The sequence below is a fragment of the Gossypium arboreum genome, chromosome 11 (assembly GCF_025698485.1).
Source record: "Gossypium arboreum isolate Shixiya-1 chromosome 11, ASM2569848v2, whole genome shotgun sequence".
Classification (NCBI taxonomy): Eukaryota; Viridiplantae; Streptophyta; class Magnoliopsida; order Malvales; family Malvaceae; genus Gossypium; species Gossypium arboreum.
In genome coordinates, this window is record NC_069080.1 from 132,793,496 (window position 1) to 132,816,521 (window position 23,026).

The window sequence follows — 23,026 nt, forward strand, 5'->3', positions numbered from 1 at the left end:
ATAGTCATTTTAAGGGTAAAAAACAGAGGCGGATACGGAGGATGGCAGGGCCTGCCCCTAAAATTGAAAATTTTAATTTAGGCTTTTGAATTTTTTTTAAATTTTAAATTACTAAAGGTAAAATTATACTTTGTCCCCCCTAAAATTATAAAAATTTAATTTAATCTTTTAAAATTATAAAGATATAGACTATAAAAATTAATATTTTATTCAACCCTTAAAATTTGTTCTCGCTTCATTACCGGTAAAATTATTATAGGAATCTCTATTAAGAATTAGATTACATTCTTAAAAAATAGATAAATCAATCATTATATCTTAGATAAAAAATAAAATAAATATTTTTTAAAAAAATTATCCTTTTGTACTATTAAAACAAATGTGTAAACTGTCGCATGTATTCTAACAAGTACTTAACCTCTTTCAATTGTTGAAACCATTTTTATTTTGAAAAACTGGGGTCAACTTTAAAAATAAAATATGGAGTCGCCACCAATCCTTTTCCTTCTTTTTATTTAGGTGTAATCGGATCACTTCGTAATTTGATTATTTTAATAAAATGTTTTGTTTTATTAAAACAACGATTTTGGTCTACGAAATTCGAGAAAATGAGTTCGGGAGTCGGTTATGTACGAAGAAGGATTAGCACCCTCATAACGCCCAAAATTGGTACCTAATTGATTAATTAATGCCTTAATGTCGAAATTTGAAAACCCAAAAAGAATTAAAAATACGATATGAAGATTTTGCTTGAGTAAATCGAAACGGGTGTTAAAAACCTTTTTATCCCGAAGTAATAAAATGCCACATCCAATACGTTAGGACACAACATTTTAAAACCTCGAGAATGAGCTTGTCTTTTTCAAAACTCATGCGTTTTAATTTTAAAAGATTATTTGGTCTTTTGAATCAAACGAGAAAAATCGAAACCCAGTACGTTAGGGCACAATCTTTCGAATTTCCGGAACACAGAATATTGCCTTTATTTTATGAATTTTAATGAAAGTTGGTGAAATATTTAAAAATGATATATGTGTAGTTTTATTCGAATATGGCTAAAGTGTAAAAATCTCATATCGGATGAACGATAATGCGACATAAATTCAACAAATTAGTAAAGCATGAAAATAATGATAATGAAACAAAATAACAATACGCATAATTTAACAACATTAATAATAAAAATGATGAAAACAACAACAACAATAATAATAATAATAATAATAATAATAATAATAATAATAATAATAATAATGATACAAATACCAACAACGAAAATAGTAATAGTAATAATAATAATAATAATAATACATTAAGAATAATAATAATATACTAATAATGACAATAATAGAAAATAATAATAAAAATACAAAAAATACAAAAAATTGAAAATAAAATAGAAAATTAAAATATAAATAAAATTAAGGGAGTAATTTGTAAATAAATACATAAATAATATTGATAGTAAAAAAAACATACTCAATAAAAAATAAAATAAACAAAGAATAAATAAATAATGAATTGGCAAATAAATAGATTTATTAAAAAAGGGACTTAATCGGGATAAAAATGAAATTAAATGTAAAAACTATAATAAAATAAATAAATAGGGACCAAAATGAAATAAAAATAAAAAACGAGGGGCAAAATTTAAAGAAAAGAACAAAATAGGACCAAAATTAGATGCGCGAACGAAGGCGGGGACCGATTAGGGAATTATCCCTATTCCCCAAATGACACCATTTCAGATGTCGACCTCTTCAAACGGTCTTAGGGCCAAATTGAAAACGAACTAAAATTAAAGGAAAAAATTTAAAAGAAATAAAATAGAATTGGACTAAGTTGAAAAAGATTGAAAAAACAGAGGGATCAACGGTGTAGATAACCCATTATTAGAGAAAACACGTGGATCCCCTGAGCAATGGATCAAGTCGACCCGTTTCGCGTCAAAACGACGCCGCTTAGCGCCTGGGATGCTAAATCAAAACGACGCCATTTCTTGTTGTTATAAAAACCTAATTTTTTTTTTCAATCTCTCATTTCAACCCTAACTCTAAAAAAACCTAAAAGCTTTCCCCTTTTCTCTCCTTTCTCCCTTCTTCTTTGGCCAATATGGTCATCGTCCAACCACCATGGTCGTCGGCCTCCAGCGTTGGTGGCCGCCGTATATGGTGGTGGGTGTAATACGAAAAGAAGTCTTTTTACCGTTTGGTTCTCCCCAACCCCGATTTAAAACCTAAAATTCTAGAAAAAGCCTTTTAAAAGTAAAATAAAACAAACAAACCCTTGGTTCCCCTCTCTGATCTCAGAAAGGTAACTTTTTTTCTTTGAATATCTATATATGTATGTGCTTTATTCGAAAATAAACTTGCAAAGGAAATAAAAGAACAGAACGAAAGACCACCTTGATTCTTTTTTTATCCGATTGCTATTTTTTTTGTGTGTCTCCTTCTAAAAAAACTACAATGAAAAATGTTTATGGCTTTGTAGCCGAGTGATTACAGTTTTTTTTTTTTGTTCTTTTTTGCTGCTATTTCTTGCTGTTGTGTGGCCTTTTCTTGTAGGTATAAGGCTGGTGTGGCATGCTAGTACACGGACGTGGAGGCCGTTCGGAGGTTGCGCTGTAGGCTGGGGGCTGCGACGCGCCTAAAGAAACCCTAGGGTTTCTTAGTTTTTAATTTTCGGGCCAATTTAGTTGGATATTATGTAGTTGGGCTCGGGTTATGATTTTGGGCTGTGTAAATTAGACAGTGGACATTTTATTTTTGTTTATCTTATGGTTTTGGGCCCAAGCTAAATTGACCCATTACATCAATTAATGTGTAGGATGTGTCAACAACTTATAATTTGTTTTTTACTATAGCGCAGTTGTTGTCTTCAACCCCATTTTCAGATTCAAAAGTTTCTAATGAGCCTTGCCTTTAATTTTTTTAAATTTTGACTTATTTTATATCGGATATATAATGTGTAAATTATTTGTATGCAATTATAAAATGAAGTTATCAATACTTTATTAAGTTATAGAGAAGCTTTGAGGACATCTATCGGTACCCATATGAAAGTATCGATACCTTATTCTTTGTATTGATACATTTTTATTGTTAACTTAAAATTTATATTTTGAAGCTAAAAACGATATCGGTACTTAGCTTGAGTATCGATATCCATGCCCAATTTTTGAAAAGTTTGAAATTTGGTCCTTTGACATGTTTGAATTGATTTATTAACATTTATAAGTCCAATTAATTTTTATTTTTGTTTGTAGATCCTATTATGTATGAAATTGGGAAATGACTTAAAGTATTTAAATTTGAATGTAATTTGTATGTAACTATTTCGGTGATTGTAGTAGCATCTCACAGCTTGGGTCCGGAGATCAAGCTGGGTGAGGGGTGTTTGTAATACCCTAAATCTGGCCTAGACAAAAAGACTAAGTTTAGAAAGTCACAAAGTCTCACCAGACCAGTCATACTTAAAGCAAGTCTTTCACTATAATTAAGTTATAAAACATTCAATATTCAAAACATAATCAAATCCTAGAAATTTTGAAATACGAATTCAAAGTTATAGATTCACTCACATATAAACATAGTAAGTACTACAAATGACTGAGTCCCCCATCCGTCGACCGTTTAGTCCTATGAGTTCCCTGAAATTCATACGAATAGTTAGAGTGTTGCAGCATATAGTGAAACATAATTGAACTATACTATATATAAGTACTCGGATGATATTGAGTGTCCAGATACAATTTGGTATCATCATTCAAGTGATAACCAAAAATAGATTCAGACACAACATAGTCCGAAAATACAACAAATCAATTATAGATGCACATATAACACAAAGACATCAGTAGATACAGATATCATGTTGATACAAATACAAATGCAAATTCCCTAGTCCAACCGCTACACACCATCTCCATTTCCCCCTCTTTTACACACTAATAAGTATATTATACTCGTCCATCCCTACACACCTCATTGTGTCGGTATGACACGTTACAGCGTTTACAGTCTCACTGCCAAATTAACATAATATATGGGTGGTTTGACCACCGATTCAATACAGAACACTTCATTCACTTCATAACCTCCCCACATGCTGTTTCAGAACAAATATCAATCACATATATATAACATGTTGCAAAAATAGCCAGACATGTTAATATACAAAAGCCAATGTTAGAAATATCTAACTCATTCCAATGTCCAAGATCAAATAACATTCATGATAAATAGATTCGTACATCTCAGTTCAATTCATACTACGGCTTACCCCACCTTGCACGTCAATTACCACACTAATAGGGATTCAAAATTCAGGCTCACACACTCACATGACCTAGCATACGCACGTGTGTCTCAAATATAGACTCAGTGAGTCACACACCTGTGTGACTCTAATATGAACTCGGTGAGTTACACGGCCTAGACACGTGCCCGTGTGTCTCACCCGTGTAACCCCTGCATCTCATTACCCACACATGGCCTTTCTGACGCCCATGTGTTTACAAATTTGAAGTCAGGGAGTTACACGGCCTCCCACATGGCCATGTGAGTCACATGGCTAGCACACACGTCTGTGTGGCCACCCGTGTGTAGTCAACACTCTCGATTCTGCCAAAGAAAAAACACAGAAAAAGAGGGGTTTTAACACCCACCTGTTACCCGACACTGAAGAAGCACCTAATTGCAAAATCCAAGCCTGAAACAAGTCTAAAACACTCAATTCAATCAAACTTCAAAAAATACACAACCACCAACAATCAAACATCGTCAAAACTTTTGACTCACTACACTAAACAAGTGAAAAATTACTTACCACGGATTCCTAGTACTCACTCAATTCCTAAGTAAACGATAGGCGTTAGGCGTCTTTTAAATTCCTCCATAATGTATGGAAACAACGCATAACAAGTTATCAGACCTCAAGACTTTTGAAAACCCCAAATTCACAATGACAAACTTTATGAAAATATCGACTCAACTTACCTTGAAACACACCAGAACAAGCAAACACGCGATCTAACGGAGCAATTTATACAGAAGAACATACAACAAAAGAAAAGAATTAGGGAAATATGAACAGAAAAGAAAGAAGGAAAAAAATAATTTGGGAAAGAAAAAAATGAAGAAAATCGTCAAATCAAAGAGGGAAGGACATTTAAATTTCAAATCAATTTTTACTGAATATGCAAAAATAAAATCATTGTTGCAAACATCGTAACTTGAATATAGAACTAAAGAATAGACAGACATTTAACTAGTGAACCAACAAGCTCATTCTTGACATAATCTGCACAAAACTAAACTTGAACAAAGAATCCTAAGTTAAGGGTTCAAGTAAGAAACATAACAAAATTCTAAAATTTATGTAATTCAAATCTCAAACCTTTAGTGAGCAAACAGAGCACACAACCACGGAAGCAGACACATATTCATTGACACAACTTAGCAATTAAAACTCAAATTTTGAGGCGTTACAGTGTTGCAAAGCTAATTTGTAACAAGACATATATATAAATTGAATTCAAACCATGCATAAAAGTACAAACCATATTCGTTTCTTGTCTACGACTCTCGCCTTTCCTTTTTCTCGAGACAATCTAACATCATCTTTAGCTACGTACAATAATATAAGTATAGAAACGATATTAGTTTTTCATCCAATCACATTAAAAACAAATAATCAAACATATTTTACATTTTATTAATTTTAGTCCTTATATCCAAATACTCATATTTTCCAATATTTAATAGCGGATCAAAATCTGATTTCATATCCTTTCATTAGAGACATTATACTTTTAATCTATAGCATAATTTATTAAAATGATCAATTTATTAAATTTCATCCCTAAGGTCACAAAATTATCTTTAAAGCTTAACTTGATTTCTAAGTTTACTAACAAACAATCTCTTCAAGTTCAAGCTTAATTTTATCAATTATACATCAATGATAACTTATTAGAATCTAACAATTAAAGAAATCGATACATGGGTAGCTAAACCAAACTCTAATGATTCAAAATTCATAAAAATCTTAAGGAAAGAACTTAATTACCTTGATTAATTTTGGATTAAAATGAAAAAGGAAAGAAAGAAGTTTTTCCTTCTTCTTCTTACCTTGGGACGACCAAACACAATAAGAAAGATAACTTCATCTTTCTCTCCACTCACTTTTAAAATCTTAATTAGATTAATTAATCATCATTAACAATATAATGTTAATAAGTTAGTCTTAATTAATCAAGTCAATTAAGATCAGTGGATGTAATCATACCATTGCACTATCATATTTTATTAATGATCAATTTATTTCAAGGTCCTTAGATTAATTATTAATTAAGTCCTTAATTATTTTCTAAATTAAAATTTAATAGCGATTGAACTTTTAAAATTTACGTCCTAAATTGATTTTCTCGACTTAATTACCTGTTTCTTAATATATTTTTATACTAATTTTGTCTATACTTCCGTTCATATTTTCTGTCTCTAAGTGAATATATAATGAAAAAATTAATAAAAAATGAAACCAATCAAAGTGTACACATTTCAATTATATAAAAAATGAATTAAATGACTAAAATTTTAAATAGAATATGAGCTCATGTTCAAAATGAGTTTGAATGAAAATTTTAATTTTTTTTGGTATATAATGGAAAGATGATATCTCGAATGCAAATAAATTTAGAATGATTACTATAAATGAAATAAAAGATATAAACAACGTAGACGTGTAAAAAAAATTCAGGACAAGGTTGGTTAAGTAGCTTACCACAGTTAATGCTTCTTCGATTGACCCATTATAAAATTCAAAAACTTTTGCATCCGTTTTGGTTGTGGCCCTTCTTCCCCTGCTTCCTTGTAGATATTATGTTTTTGTTTTATGTGAGTAGTGCTACCTACTAATCCATCGTTGTGAGCAGAGTGTTGGTAGCTGTGCTCAGAATTTGGAGAAGATTGAGTGGTATGGAACTGCAACTCTTTTATTTCTTCCAAATCTTTCTCATACACTATTCTAACACCACACTTCTTCACCTTAACACTGCGTCCAAATGGATCTATGAAAGACACCTCAAACTCATCCCATTTTTTATCTAAGCAATCTGTTGCCCATAAATTATTGGTTTCACAGTCACCATATTTATCCTCCAAAGAAGATGAATACAACTTATCACGAGACCAATAATGAAGAAAAAGATGATCTTTCATTATGGGCTCGTTACGTTGTTTACCCACCAACGAGCCTGTCCAATCAATCAGTCGAGGATTTTTACAGTAGATAAATGTTCCACAATTGATAACCTCGTCATCCCTTGAAGCGTCATTATTGACAAAAATGCAGCAAGAAGCAACTCCAATCCATTGACTATCTTTCCGAAGGTTGATAGGTAGCGGTATCTTAATTGAAGAGTCACCTTTTTGTTGGCTAAACCATTCTGGGATTTCACTTCCGGGCATAATAATGTCAAACCTTTTTATTGAATTTGCAAATGCCTGCAAAAAAAAAAAAAAAAAAAAACACAAGTGGTTTGGTAACTAAAACCATAAATTCTAAATTTTTGAGATTTTGTAAGGGAGAATAAAGAGATTAATCGACCTTAAGATGCTCTTTCAGCAGTGTTAATGCATTGATATTCTCAGCCAATTTGAAGCAGTTAAAGGCTTTAACGGCACCCGAGTCCACTGAATTGCATACTTTTGATGGACTTGCAATTACTTCAAGTGAAGAACAACCATCTATCTCCATATTTCTTATGGTTGTTAGAAGCCCAGGCAATGATTTAAGCTTTCTGCAATTAGATAATGCAAGCAATTGAAGCCTGGAAAGTTGAGTAAGAGCCAAAGGAATGGTGATGAAATTGTTACCCCTAAGTTTAAGATAACTCAAAGCGGATAGACCATGAATATCCGCTTCACCAAGAGTGCACATGTTGCAATTTGACAAATCAAGAAACCAAAGCTTCGAGAGTCGAGTAAGAGATGCAGGTATGCTGATGAAATTGTTACCACTAAGATCAAGATCTGTCAAGGAAGATAGGCTAGAAATATCACTAGGAATATCTCCTTCACGAAGATTGCAGTCCCTTAGCTTCAACTCTCTTAATAAACTCAAACTTGACAGCGAAGGCAACATCAGAGGCATATTTGGTCGTAACTTAGATGATGGTCCTTTGCACCCATTGAAAGACAGAACTTTAAGATTTTCCAATTGAAAAATCAAGGATGGTGGTTCTGTTATTGCCGTTTCACTCAAGTCAAGCTCTTCCAAAAACTCTATTTGCTGCAAATTCAATGGCAAATATTTAATTTTATAACAACCAGAAAGATCAAGAGTTTTTAGACTTTCCATTTTCCCATCAATCTCCGGAAACCTTATAAGACTTGAGCAACCTGAAAGAATTAATGTTTCAAGAGATTCCATTCCAATTCTGGTTGGAAGACTCCTAAGACTTTTGCAGTCTCTTAAATTTAAAAGTTTAAGCATCTTGAGCACTCTGATTGATGGATGGACATCTACTAATCTGGTACAACCTTCCATAATCAAAGCTTCAAGTTCTGGTGCTGTTGTGAAGTCTGGTGTCTTGATCAAGTATTGAGACCCTTTGAGGTTGATCATTTTCAACTTACACAAAGGCTGTTGAAGACAATAATAAATTAGAGAGAAAACATAATAATGCTATTTTTTTTACCTTAATCAAAGTTAAATAATTTATATCAAATAAGCTAAAACACAAGGATAAGATAAGTTAATTCTTACTCTATTTCCCTTCCATAGTTGTTCAATGTGACTATATGGTAAAAGAAGTGCAACAAGGTTATCCGGTCGAAAGCTTGAAGGCAAGTATCTTAAAGGATATCTTATCCAATCTAAAAGTCGTAGTTCATTAGAAAGATATTTGAGACCATCACAATTGGACAGGCAAAGCACTTTGAGTAATCTCAATTTTTTCATCTTCAAGAAAGTATTGTCACTCAAATTGAGCACCTTGCTCGATTCCCTAATAACCATGAGCAAAACAAATATGAGTTTCAAAATATAAAAAAAACATTCAATGTCTAAAAGCAATGTTGCATCGATTTTGTTTTTTTAAATACCTACATCCTACACTTATATCTAATGCATATCTGAATATGGTATTGAGATATGATTGAACATATTAGACAATAGTCTATCTAACACTTACATTTGACTTTTAATTACCTAAGCCTAAAAAACCAGAACAAATATTTTGATTTACGTTTGGTGCCAGTGAACCAAATGATGGCATGTTATAGCCTAGTTCAATATTGATATATATTGTCATTACATCAAATATGAACCATTAATATTAGCAAAGACAATAACATACATCTCTTTAAAATTTCTTTTGAAAGAGGAATGTGTTTCTATATAAATTTTGTAAATATAACATTGAAAAATTAAGAATTAAGGGTGTGTTTCATTGGGTGGAAAAGTGAAAAGGACATAAATTTGAAGTGTGTATTTTACATCCTAATGTATAAAAATCGATCATTCCAAATTGAAATAATCAGAATTATGCTCTTTTTCTTCAAATGTTCTATTTTTTCTTTCCTTCCCAGTTTCCACTATGTAAAGCAATAGTGTGAAGGGAAATATATTTTCTATTCAATTTTCCATCTTTTCTACCAAGCACACCTATAGAAAGAAAAATATATTTTCTATCCCTTCAAATTTTCATCCTTCCAATTTTTTTCACTATACCAAGCAAAGCAAAAAGGGTTTTTTTCTTTCATCGTTTGTTATTGGATTTAAAAAAAAAAATAATGACAATATTAATAGTACATATTGATAAATTTATATTTATGTTTTCCTACCTTTTATTGTTGATGATCATGCCTTCAATAACTTCGGTGGCCTAAAAGTAATCAAGAATAGGCAATAAGAAGGCAAAATAAATGCTTTAAATTGTACGATAAAACTTATGAAAATTTACATACATGTTCAACATTATCACAATCTTTTGGTCAAAATATAGTAAATAAAATATTTTGAACTAAGTAAAACATTTTCTAATGAGAGTAATTCAATAAAATTAAACATTTATATTACGAATCCTTATTAATAATTATAATCAATAAATCCATACGTAAATCAATTAGACTAAGCTTTGGATTTACATCATATATTGATAAAAAAATTGGTATGTAATTTTTGTTGGATGACTTACGGTGGTTTTTGTTAGGACATGATGGACATCTCTTTCCTTCCACAATCTACAACATTTTCCAGGTTCATCAACACACTTTTCTTCAACAATTTTTGTTCCCATTTCTTGCAACAAGGCATGCATCCACAAATATTGGTTGTCATCAACTTTTATGAGAGATTTCTTAATGAGAACATCAATTCCAATATTTGAGAAAAAATCACAACCATCCAATACTTTTGTTAGAATTAAGTGACCCAAATTCTTATTTAAATAAAATACGATGGAAAATAAAATAAAAGTAAAATCCATATAGAACTAGACTTCTTTTATTTTATTTTAGAATAAGGTTTTTAAACCTTATTAAACTCCATCTATTTTATATTGATTAGGATAAGGTGTTTCAATCCTACTAGAATATGGCTTTGCAAGCCTATAAATAGACATAGTCTATTCCTCTTGTATTTGAGTAAAAATTTTCGACATAGTGAATTTTCTTCTCCTCTCTCGTAGTTTTTTCCGAAAGGGTTTCACGTAAAATTTATGTGTTCTTTATTTTTATTTATTTTATTCTATTTTATTTTCACAAATTGGTATCGAGCTTAGGGTTATTCATCTCGATCACGGTAATGGCGTCTTTGAAGTATGAAATTCCTCTGTTGGATCGCAACACCAGATTTGCGTTGTGGCAAATTAAGATGCAAGCAGTTCTTGCACAGATGGATCTAGAGGATACCTTGCTAGGGATAGATAAGATGCCTTCGACATTAACAGATGAAGAGAAGAAGCGTAAGGATCGAAAGGCATTAACACAATTACATCTGCATTTGTCCAACGAAATTTTGCAGGATGTGATGAAAGAGAAAACTGCCGCTGCATTATGGAAGAGGCTAGAACAAATATGTATGTCGAAAACTCTAACAAGCAAGTTGCATATGAAGCAGCGTCTTTATGCTCATCGTTTGGAGGAAGGTGCGTCTGTACACGAACACTTAACAGTGTTTAAAGAAATTTTCTCAAACTTGGAGGCCATGGAGGTTCAGTATGATAAGGAAGATCTAGGGTTGATTCTACTTTGTTCGTTGCCCCCGTCTTATTCAACTTTTAGAGACACGAATTTATATAGCCGCGAGTCTCTCACAGTTGATGAGGTTTATGATTCTTTAACCTCGTATGATAAGATGAAGCATCTTGTGGTTAAACCCAACTCTCAGGGAGAGGGTCTCATTGTTCGTGGAAGACAAGACCGGAATGTTGATGATGATCGTGGTAGAACACAGGAACGGAATCCTCGTGGTAAATCTAAGGGTAGATCGAAATCTTCAAACAGAGGTAAAACTTGCAACTTCTGCAAGAAGAAAGGGCACATTAAATCTGAGTGCTATAGGCTACAAAATAAGATTAAAAGGGAGGCTGCGAATCAAAAGGGAAAACAGCCAGAAAATTTCGGTGAAGCTGATGTTGTAGAAGACTACAGCGATGGTGAACTTCTAGTTGCTTCTGTCAATGATTCTAAAGTAAGCGAGGAGTGGATACTTGATTCAGGCTGCACCTTCCACATGAGTCCCAATCGGGATTGGTTTACAACTTATGAAACAAGATTCTGAAGGTGTTGTTTTGATGGGAAATAATGCTTCATGTAAAATCGCAGTGTTGGAACAATTAAAGTTAAGATGTTTGATGGAGTTGTCGAACACTTAGTGACGTGCGGCATGTTCCGAATTGAAAAGAAATTTAATTTCGTTGAGTACTCTTGATTCAAAAGGTACAGATACACAATGAAAGTGGGGTTTTAAAGATTTCAAAGGGTCCCTTGTTGTGATGAAAGGGCAAAGAAAGATTGCCAAGTTATATGTTTTACAGGGTTCTACTGTTACTGGTGATGCAGCTGTCGCTTCCTCTTCCTTGTCAGATGATGATATTACTAAACTTTGGCATATGCGCCTAGGGCATATGAGTGAGAATGGCATGGCAGAATTAAGCAAAAGAGGACTTCTTAATGGGCAAGGAATTTGCAAACCAATTTCGTGAGCACCGTGTTTTTGGGAAGCAAAGAGAGTTCGATTCATTAGAGGAATCCATAACACGAAGGAAACGTTGGAGTATATCCATTCTGATCTGTGGGGGCCGTCCAGAGTGCCTTCGAGAGGTGGAGCTAATTATATGCTAACCTTTATTGATGATTTTTCCAGAAAAGTTTGGGCGTTCTTCCTGAAGCAGAAAAGCGATGTGTTTTCCACATTTAAGTCTTGGAAAATTATGATTGAAAAACAGACGGGAAAACAGATAAAATACCTCCGTACAGACAATGGCTTAGAGTTCTGTTCTGATGAGTTTAATAGATTGTGCAAGTCAGAAGGGATCATGAGACACTTGACAGTTCGTCATACTCCACAACAAAACGGCGTTGCAGAACGAATGAACAGAACGATCATGGAGAAGGTTCGATGTATGTTGTCAAATGCCAACTTACAAGTCATTTTGGGCGAAGCGACCTCTCTCGCATGTTTTTGATCAACCGATCTCCATCCGCTGCCATTGAGAAAAAGACTCCACAAGAGGTATGGTCCGTAATCCCGCTAATTATTCGAATTAAAGATTTTTGGGTGTCCTGCGTATGCTCATGTTGATAATGGAAAATTGGAACCGAGATCCATTAAATGCGTTTTTCTTGGTTATAAAGCTGGTGTAAAAGGCTATAAGTTATGGTGTCCTGAAAATAGAAAAGTTGTGATTAGCAGAGATGTTGTTTTTGATGAAACTGCTATGCTACCTAACTTATCTCTTAAAGACTCTTCCAATAAAGAAAACCAAAAGCAGGTGGAGCATCAGATTAATACAGAATCAACTCCTCAAGCCAGTACAAAAATTGAGAATAGAGTTGCTTCTTCACCGCAATACTCTATCGCCAAAAACAGGACAAGAAGAGAAATTAAACCTCCAAAGAAGTATGCCAAGGTTGATCTAGTTGCTTATGCTTTAAATGTGGCTGAAGATATAGATGCGAATCAAGAGCCATTTAATTATTCTGAGGCGATTAGCTGTGAAGACTCAGAAAAGTGGATGTTTGCTATGCAAGAGGAGATGGAATCACTCCACAAAAACAGAACATGGGATCTTGTAAAACTTCCTAAAGGTAAAAAGGTTGTTCGTTGTAAATGGGTGTTTAAAAAGAAAGAAGGGACTCCAGGAGTTGAAGAACCGGATATAAAGCAAGGCTTGTTGCAAAGGGTTACAGTCAAATTCCAGGAGTGGACTTCACAGATGTATTCTCTCCAGTTGTTAAGCATAGTTCGATTCGAGCTTTGCTTGGTATTGTGGCCATGCATGATTTGGAGCTTGAGCGGTTAGATGTAAAAGCGCATTTTGCATGGAGAACTTGAGGAAGATATTTACATGCAACAACCGAGAGGGTTTTATAGTCTCGAAAAAAAGGACTATGTTTGCTTGCTGAAAAAGTCCCTTTACGGTTTGAAACAATCACCAAGACAATGGTACAAGAGGTTTGATTCCTTTATGACTTCTCATGATTTCAAAAGAAGTAGTTTTGACAGTTGTGTCTACTTTAAGAAAAACAGTGATGGTTCTTTTGTGTATCTACTTCTTTATGTTGATGACATGTTGATAGCAGCAAAAGATAAAAGAGAGATAAGAAAGGTTAAAGCCCAACTAAGTGAAGAATTTGAGATGAAAGATTTAGGACCAGCAAAGAAGATACTTGGTATGGAGATTCTCAGAGATAGAAAAGCAAGTAAATTGTACCTAAGTCAGAAGGGGTACATTGAGAAAGTTCTTTGCAGGTTCAATATGCAGAGTGCTAAGCCTGTTAGTACTCCTTTAGCACCCATTTCAGACTTTCATCGGCCTTATCTCCTCAATCGATAATGAGATTGAGTACATGTCACATGTTCCATACTCTAGTGCGAGGGATCTCTCATGTATGCTATGGTTTGTTCACGTCCAGATTTATCATATGCAGTCAGTGCAGTTAGCAGATACATGGCGAATCCTGGTAAAGAACACTGGAAAGCAGTTCAGTGGATTTTAAGATACTTACGAGGCACTACTAATGTTTGCTTACAGTTTGGAAGAACTAAAGATGGAGTTATAGGGTATGTTGATGCTGATTTTGCTGGAGACCTTGATAGAAGAAGATCTCTCACAGGTTACGTCTTTACAATCGGAGGTTGTGCAATTAGTTGGAAAGCCACTTTTCAAACTACGATCGCTTTGTCTACCATGAAGCTGAGTACATGGCGATTCATGAGGCTTGTAAAGAAGCTATTTGGTTGAAGGGACTATTTAGTGAACTCAATGAAGACCTTCAAATCAGCACGGTATTTTGTGACAGTCAGAGTGCCATCTTTCTTACAAAAGATCAAATGTTTCATGAGAGAACAAAACACATTGATATTCGGTATCATTTTGTTCGTGATATTATTGCTCGTGGTGATATTGTTGTGAGCAAAATTAGCACTCATGAAAATCCTGCAGATATGATGACTAAGTCACTTCCTATAACCAAGTTTGAGCATTGCTTAGACTTGGTTGGTGTTCATTGTTGAAGTTAAACCCTTAAGGGGTTTTTGGAAGAGGTGAAGAACTTGTTTATTGAAAGTTCGCGATGAAGAACTTGTTCATTGAGAATTTGTGTCAAGGTGGAGATTGTTAGAATTAAGTGACCCAAATTCTTATTTAAATAAAATACGATGGAAAATAAAATAAAAGTAAAATCCATATAGAACTAGACTTCTTTTATTTTATTTTAGAATAAGGTTTTAAACCTTATTAAACTCCATCTATTTTATATTGATTAGGATAAGGTGTTTCAATCCTACTAGAATATGGCTTTGCAAGCCTATAAATAGACATAGTCTATTCCTCTTGTATTTGAGTAAAAATTTTTCGACATAGTGAATTTTCTTCTCCTCTGCCCGTAGTTTTTTTCCCGAAAGGGTTTCCACGTAAAATTTATGTGTTCTTTATTTTTATTTATTTTATTCTATTTTATTTTTCACAACTTTCATTACCAAATCTTTCTTCTCCCGATTGAAAAAGCATGCTATATCTAAAAATATATTCTTCTCCTTTTCTTCCAATCCATCAAAGCTAATTCTTAGTGTCTTAAGAATTTCTTTGTTAGATTCTTGTTTAAGTCTTTCGATTGCACTTCTCCACTGCATTATATCTCTACCGTACAAAAATGAACCCAAAACTTCAAGAGCTAAGGGAAGCCCATCAACATAATGTACAATATGTTTAGAAAGCTCAATGAAATCATATTTCGGCACTGTATCACTATCAAAAGCTTTCAAATTGAAAAGCCTAAGCGCGTTGATAGGATTCAATGTTCTAGGCTTATACACATCATCAATTCGATAAGATCGGAGCAAATGTTCATCTCTTGTTGTTACAATGATCCTACTCCCTAAACTGAACCAATCACGCTTTCCAACCAAGCATTTTAAGTGTTGTACGTTATCAACATCATCAAGAACGACAAGAACCTTTTTGCTAGACAACCTGTGGCTAATTATGGCATTCCCTTCATGAACATTGAAAAAATTGAAGCATTTATCTGGCAAAATTTGAGAAAGAAGTTGTTTCTGTAAAGGAACAAGTCCACATTTATTTGAAACTTCTCGAATATCAGCAACAAAACTTTTACCTTCAAAATGAGCTGACATTTGAGTGTAAACAATCCTTGCAAGAGTTGTTTTACCGATGCCACCCATTCCGCAAATTCCTATAATGCGTACATCGTCTTCCCCAATGTTTATTTTCGAATACAACTCCTCCAAACGTAAGCTAATTCCAACCAACTCATCTTGAACAATTGGATATGTCTGACATAATTTTGCTGATATCTTCTTAACAATGTCTCTGATAAACTCTGATTCATGCCTACAATGAAATAAAAAATCGCTGCTATCTTTCAAATGCACTTTTTCGTTTTTAGTGCAGTGAATCATGAAATATAATATAGTTGGAAGCAAACAAAAAGCAAGAATAAGATAGTAAGATCTGTTATAGCATCAAAATACACAACTTGCTCGTCAGTTGAAATATGGGAATTCTCAATTAAATACAAAATTATAAAAAATAACATGCAATCCAAAAAAAAAAAACCAATTTTTTAGTCATTAAAATTAGGAAATAGAGAAGAAAAGGAAGAAATACCTATTATGTAAATGCCATCCTTTGATGTTAGCTACTTGAGTCAAAGCATTTCGCCACTTTTGGATCCTGTCTTTTTCTTCCTTGTACCTCTCTTCATGTTTGGCGAAGGCTTCTTCAACTTTTTCTTTTTGTTTTCTTAAATCGGATGGATCCACATCATAGAAAATTGGATATACTTTATGTCCGTTAACATTTTTTTGTTGAACAATCTCAGCAAGCTCCTCCAAGCACCATCCTGAAAAGGCATAGGTTTCCGAAAAAATGATTACCGAGCACCATGACTGCTGGATTGCTTTCAAGAGTTCTGGTGCGATCTCTTCGCCGGTCTCCAGCTTTGGATCATCCCTGAAAGTGATGATCCCACTTCTTTTTAGAGCATCGTAGAGATGATCCGTAAAGTTCTTGCGGGTATCTTCACCTCTAAAACTCAAGAAAACATCGTATTTCTTTCTGGAAATTGATGAGGAAGTCGAAGGTAATGACGACATGACGATTTATGAGAAGAAAAAAATATGTGGATGTAGTGTTCAAAATCAGAAAATAGATCGCTCAATACCTTAGAAACAAAGTAGAAACAATGAGCATGAGGAAGGAGAAAATTAGATGAAATTTACAGGGAACAACAAAGGACTTTTCCAAATGAATCTTTCTGTATGATAATACCTATGAAAGGGAGTCGGTAACAATAAATTCGGGGGCCATAGATGAGCGTTAGATGTTCTTTTCGGGAAGACTGCAAGAAGGTGAGAGTTGACAATTGCTGCCTACTTTAATTACAACTAATAACGATAAAGTTTTAACAGTTTTTTCACTATTAGCGTCACATCTGATAGTGAAGAAGAGGCCCAATAGGGTAAACAGGCAATGCGCGTAGGCGTAGGTCTTCCACTATCACCTCTGGTGTGCCACTCGTCAGTTGAGAAACCTGGGGGAGCTATCTTCGTGGTACCAATGACTGGGGGCAGGGGCCCATTATATAAAACAGGGCAACTTAAACATATGCTTTGAAGGTGGAGCCTATTGCTACAGAAGGGAGGCCGGACTTTTCCAACTATGGCCTTATTTATTGCTAATAAGATAATGCAAAAAATGGGCTATGACTTGGAAAATCCTGTCGGACTAAAAAATGGGAAGGGGCTTGACGAAGGCACAAAAGAATACATTAAAAGAAGGGGAGGCTATCCGCTTTCCGACGTACGGCCTGGGGTACATCCCAGATTATGGAACGAGAGATGGGTCAGAATTTGAAGCTTATGAGTCGTCCACTACTTGTTAAAATGTGCCACAATTTTATGCACTTTTTGTAAATTTAAAATTTAGTCTTTATATCATTAATTACTAAATTATGGGTAAATTTTTATTTTGATTATTTAATTAAAAAATTATAATTTAATCATTGAACTTTTCAAAATTATTTTTTTGTCACTCAACTATTAAGTGACACTTTTTTAGTTAGTATAATATATGTGGATGTAGTGTTCAAAATCAGTCACTCAATACCTCATAAACAAGAAGTAAATGAGCATGAGGAAGGAGAAAAACAGAAGAAATTTACAGGAAACAACAAAGGACTTTTCTAAGAAATTTGTGTATACGTTTCCCACCTTTTACTTTTCCAAATGAATCTATCTTGATAATACCTATGAAAGGGACTCGGTAACAATTAACTCGGGGGCCATTGATGAGCGTTAGACGTTCTTTTCGGGAAGACTCCAAGAAGGTGAGAGTTGACAATTGGTGACTACTTTAATTACAACTAAAAATTATAGAGTTTTAAGGGTTTTTTTCTGGTTAAAATGTGTCACAAGTCATCGTGCTTTTTATAAATTAAAATTTAGTCCCTACATCATTAGTCATTATTCTATGGGTAAGTTTTTATTTTGGTCACTTAACTAAAAAAAGTTACGATTTGATCATTAAACTTTTCAAAGTTATTTTTTTGTCACCCAACTATTAAGTGACACTTTTTTAGTTGGTATAATAACAATTTTAGTCCTCAATTTTTATATTTTTTTGCCAATTTGACACCGATTATATATGAAGTAATAAAATTTAAAATTCGTTTTAAAAATTTTAGAGAACTCTAGATATTTAAATTAAAACAAAAGTAAATAAAAAATTCAAAAATAGATAAAGTGAGTGAAGATGAGCGAAAAATGTTTTAAACCCTCCAAAATTTCTCTTTGTATTATCTTTATAGAAATATTGAATACCAATTCTTTAAAAACAAAAAAATAAAAATATTAAGTAAAATTATTGGTTCTTTCTTCTTCTTCTTTTCCTTTTCTATTTCTTAATATGGCTTTTCCGTTATAAGAAAAGAAAATTCAAAAATAATTTGTTTTCACAGTTTGGATTTCTAAAAATAATTTAAATGAATTAAAAATTGAATCGAATCGAGTCTAAAAAGGAAATTTTGTGGTATATTTTGTATTCTTTTTCTAAAAAATTACATTAAAGTCGATTTCACAAGCCTTTGTAATATCAGTTTTAGATGTTCTTCAAATGTATGGAACTTGACTTGAAAATATTACTAATTTCGTTTCAAAAAACATTGAGGAAGCGCATAATGATCTAACATTGTTTTATTTTGTTCTATTTTTAATTTTTTATAGGATTCTATTGAAGAATAAATTTCTATATTTTCCATACATATTAGTTCTTGAAAAATAACATTTTCGAGATTTTATTTTTCTATAATTTTCATATAGAATTTTTTATTTTTTAAATAGTTTTGATTTTTTATAATTTTATATAGAACCATGGTGAAGTTTACAAAATATAAAAATTGAGGACTAACGTGTTATTTTACCAACTAAAAAGTGCCATTTAATAGTCAAATGACCAAGAACAACAATTTCGAAAAGTTTAGTGACCAAATTGTAGCTTTTTGTAGTTAAGTAACAAAAATGATAACTTACCCATAATTTAGTGAGTAATGATGTAATTTACCCTAAAAAATAGTGGCTTGGATTTGGTCGTAAGTCCCATTGGAACATACAGACTGTAAGGGTATCATTACCCAATCTATATAATATAATATACATAAAAACACGATTTTGAAAAAAAATTTGAACCGACGAGAATATCCTTTATTTTTCATCAAATTACTAAGTTCACATTTAAAGGTTATGCTAATTTTATTGATCTAAAATAAAGTTATTACGTGAATATAATTCTCAGCATCTTAATTATCCCTAAATTAATATTAGAGTTACACATCAATTAAAAATTTAAGTTTAAGTTTGTAAATAACATCGAATAGTTAGACATATTTGATTAAATAGCATGTAAGAAAAATCATTGACAAAAGAATTGGATATTGTTAACTCAGCCAAAATTAAATTATGATCTAATCCTCATTAAAGGATTTTTCACCTTATTATTAACTCAAAAGCTATCCATTTTCACCATATTTCTATCTCAATTGATTATATTTATACTTCAACCTACAAATAAAATATAGATGTAAGTGAATATATATAATGAAAATAAAATTTTAATAAATAAAAATGAAACTAATCAAAATGTACGCATTTCAATTATATAAAAGGAATGAATTAAGTGACTAAAATTTTAAATGGTAAATTTAGTATATAATAAAATGATTATATCTCATATGCAAATAAGTCTAGAATGATTACTTTAAATGAAATAAAAGATCTAAACAAGGTAGATGTGTAAAAATTTTAGTAGGACAAGGTTGGTTAAGTAATTTACCACAGTTAGTGCTTCTTACCTGATAGACCAATTATAAAAAATTGAAAAAGTTTTGCATCCATTTTGGTAGCGGCCCTTCTTCCTCTACTTCATCGTAGAGGTTTTTGATTTATGTGAGAAGTGCTACCTGCTGATCCATCGTTGTAAGCAGAGAGTTGGTGGATGTGTTCAAAAATTGGAGAAGATAGAGTGGTATGGCACTGCAACTCTGTTAAAGGTGGCAACAAACAGCAGTATGTGTAACATCCCTTACCCGTACCCGAGGCCGGGATAAGGTACGAGGCGTTACTGGACAAACATACAAACATTAAACTAAAATACGGGCCATAAAATTTCATTCATATTTCAAAACGTTCATTCACTTACACATAGTCCCTTATTTGAGTGTACAGAGCCCAAAACATACTTTAGAAAGAGTTTGGGACTAAACCGAGAACTTACAAAAATCTTGGAAATTTCATGCTTTAAGGCTCCACACGCCCATGTCCCAAAGTCGTGTTCCATACACGGCTGAGACACATGGTCGTGTCTTTGCCTGTGTGGAATATACCTAGGCTATTTTCCAAGCTTTGGTCAACCTTAATCTCTTACACACTTATACAAAATCAAAAGCATATAACATGGTATTCATTTAATGATTAAATATTCTCAATTAAACCACAAACATAGCATTTGTATGTCATCATATATGTGTCTCTCATACTCATTTTACCTTGTTTATTATAGTACCACTTATACATTTATACCAAGATTATCATCTTACAAAATATCTTCACTTAATCATCAAGCATTCATATTTAAAACTATATCATATCTTTATAAAATACCACAATTCAGATCATAAAATAACATGTTTGTCTGAAACATTTCAATTTAACTCCATAACCAACAAGCATTACATTGAGACTAGTCATACATATATATATATATATATATATATATATATATATATATATATATATATATGTCATGATACATATCATTCTCTTTCTGCTTTTCTTATAAACACATATCATTTATTTCATTATATCAATATTTCATATACCATAGTTTCCATGTATTCCACATATATTTATTTTCCTCCTCCTCCTCTCCATTCCACATCCTTAATGTATATAGCATTCTTGTAAGTACGATTTCACAATTTACTAATAAATGCTCACATCAAACTATCCACACGAGTCATAGTCACTTACTTATTTATAATTCGAGCTACAGAGCTTCAAATTAAGATCCGTAAATTTCCTAAAACTAGACTCACATATCTTTCCACCATAAAATTTTCATAATTTTGGTTTAGCCAATTAGTACAGTTTATTCATTAAAATTTCCCTGTTTCACTTTCCGCAGTTCTAACCTCTCTTCACTAAAATTAATTATCTCACAAGACAGAACTCGGATAATGTTCTTGTTGATTTATCTTGAAAATAGACTCATTAGGGATTTTAAAAATATAAGTTTAAGACTTTAATTATTTTTATCCAAAATTTTGTGATTTTTCAAATTCAGAATAGGGGATCACGTAATCATTCTGAACCAGTCTCACAAAAACATAAATGTCTCAAAATATAGAACTCCTTTTTTTTTCTCTATTTCTTTTATATGAAAATAGACTCATTAAGCTTTAATTTGATATCTCATTCAGTCTATGATTCAATTTCTACTATTTTTGGTGATTTTTCAAAATCACGTCACTGCTATTGTCTAAAACAGTTTTATTGCTAATTCACTCTTTCACACTTTCTTTGTATTAACCTCATTTTAACATACATATCACAAATCATTTTCACCACATTTCATACATCACAAGTATAGGCCCATGATCACAAGGTCACCATAAAATCATCCTCATGTATAACTTACTTGTTTATAACCTCACCACATCCTGGTCACTTAATGAACACATCATTCACATAATCAAGTTCCTGCACTTATTCATCACAAAACTCACAAAGCAATACATAGAGAGTCTCCCGTTGAACACTTCGGATCAATCCTTGATACTTGGTGGTTTCAGCACATAGCTCTACCCATCATATAGTTCGGCTCTCTTGTACACATGGTGAACACTTAGTACCACCCATGTGACCTAGCCAGTTTATCTCGTAGCTCTCTTGTCTACATGGTGTCCTTCACCTGGAACCACGCATGCGACCTAGCTACATATATCCCGTAGCTCTCTTGTCTACATGGTGTACACATAGTATCACCCATGCGACCTAGCTACATCATAATGTCTTGTAGCTCTCTTGTACACATGATGTACACTCAAGACCATACATGTGACCTAGTCTGCATACTATCTCTATCATTCAATCTTTCAAGGTTCAACCGGATTTCTCTCTTTTCTAACAATTTCACCAATCAAGTAATTATCCACAAACATATTTCCAATATTATTATAAAATATCATAATACAAGTAATATTGATGTATTACTTACATATAAACTTACATCTCATTTAATATCAAGGCAATAACATTAAATTACACATTGCCTTATTAAAAATCATATGAACTTACAATTTCCCATAATATCCATAATCATAGAAATCACATTTATGTATGATAATTCAATGCACTTCATGTACCATAGACATATTTTAAATCAATTCATAAACTTGGCACCATAATCATTTAATTTAATATAATTCAATTAATATTTCACTAAATTTAACTTTCAAATATAAATTACAAGATTATTGTTTATTATTATCATACCAACTTACATACTTTCAACACCTCGGAAATCATAATGAATATATCAATTTTACATTGAAACATGCATAAATTAATGCTTATTATACATATGAACTTACCTCGATACTAAAACGGCCATTTTACCAACTTTCTCAATTTTCGATTTTTCTCTCATTCTAGGTTCAAATCTCGTTTTCTGGGATCTAAAACATCATATTTTACTTATTTAATTAATTTCATATTCAAA

At 32.5% G+C, this 23,026-nt stretch overlaps 2 protein-coding genes across 3 annotated transcripts; both read right to left on the reverse strand.

The window, feature by feature from the left end:
* Positions 1–6,788: 6,788 nt before the first annotated feature.
* Positions 6,789–8,993, reverse strand: LOC108472068 (disease resistance-like protein DSC1). Its single transcript, XM_053021424.1, has 2 exons — positions 7,609–8,993; positions 6,789–7,505 (listed from the first exon to the last, which is right to left on the reverse strand). The coding sequence occupies exons 1-2, from the start codon at positions 8,626–8,628 to the stop codon at positions 6,789–6,791; spliced, it is 1,737 nt and encodes a 578-aa protein (XP_052877384.1). The 5' UTR covers positions 8,629–8,993.
* Positions 8,994–15,137: 6,144 nt separating this feature from the next.
* Positions 15,138–17,079, reverse strand: LOC128283626 (TMV resistance protein N-like). 2 transcript variants are annotated; one of them, XM_053021038.1, is made up of 3 exons: positions 16,361–17,079; positions 15,849–16,084; positions 15,138–15,758 (listed from the first exon to the last, which is right to left on the reverse strand). In XM_053021038.1, exons 1-3 carry the CDS (start codon positions 16,846–16,848, stop codon positions 15,178–15,180), a joined length of 1,305 nt encoding a protein of 434 aa, XP_052876998.1. In that variant the 5' UTR covers positions 16,849–17,079; the 3' UTR covers positions 15,138–15,177. The 2 variants fall into 2 exon arrangements, with proteins under 2 accessions (XP_052876998.1, XP_052876997.1); XM_053021037.1 differs by having other exon boundaries at positions 15,138–16,084; positions 16,361–17,076.
* Positions 17,080–23,026: the final 5,947 nt, after the last annotated feature.

Bases quoted from the DNA above. Each gene is read 5' to 3' on its own strand.
- LOC108472068 (XM_053021424.1), bottom strand. From the start codon at position 8,628: ATGATCAACCTCAAAGGGTCTCAATACTTGATCAAGACACCAGACTTC. The intron at 7,506-7,608 runs GTCGATTAATCT...TTTTTTTTGCAG, and splicing joins TGCTGAAAGAGCATCTTAAG to GCATTTGCAAATTCAATAAA.
- LOC128283626 (XM_053021037.1), bottom strand. From the start codon at position 16,848: ATGTCGTCATTACCTTCGACTTCCTCATCAATTTCCAGAAAGAAATAC. The intron at 16,085-16,360 runs GTATTTCTTCCT...ATTTCATTGTAG, and splicing joins GGATGGCATTTACATAATAG to GCATGAATCAGAGTTTATCA.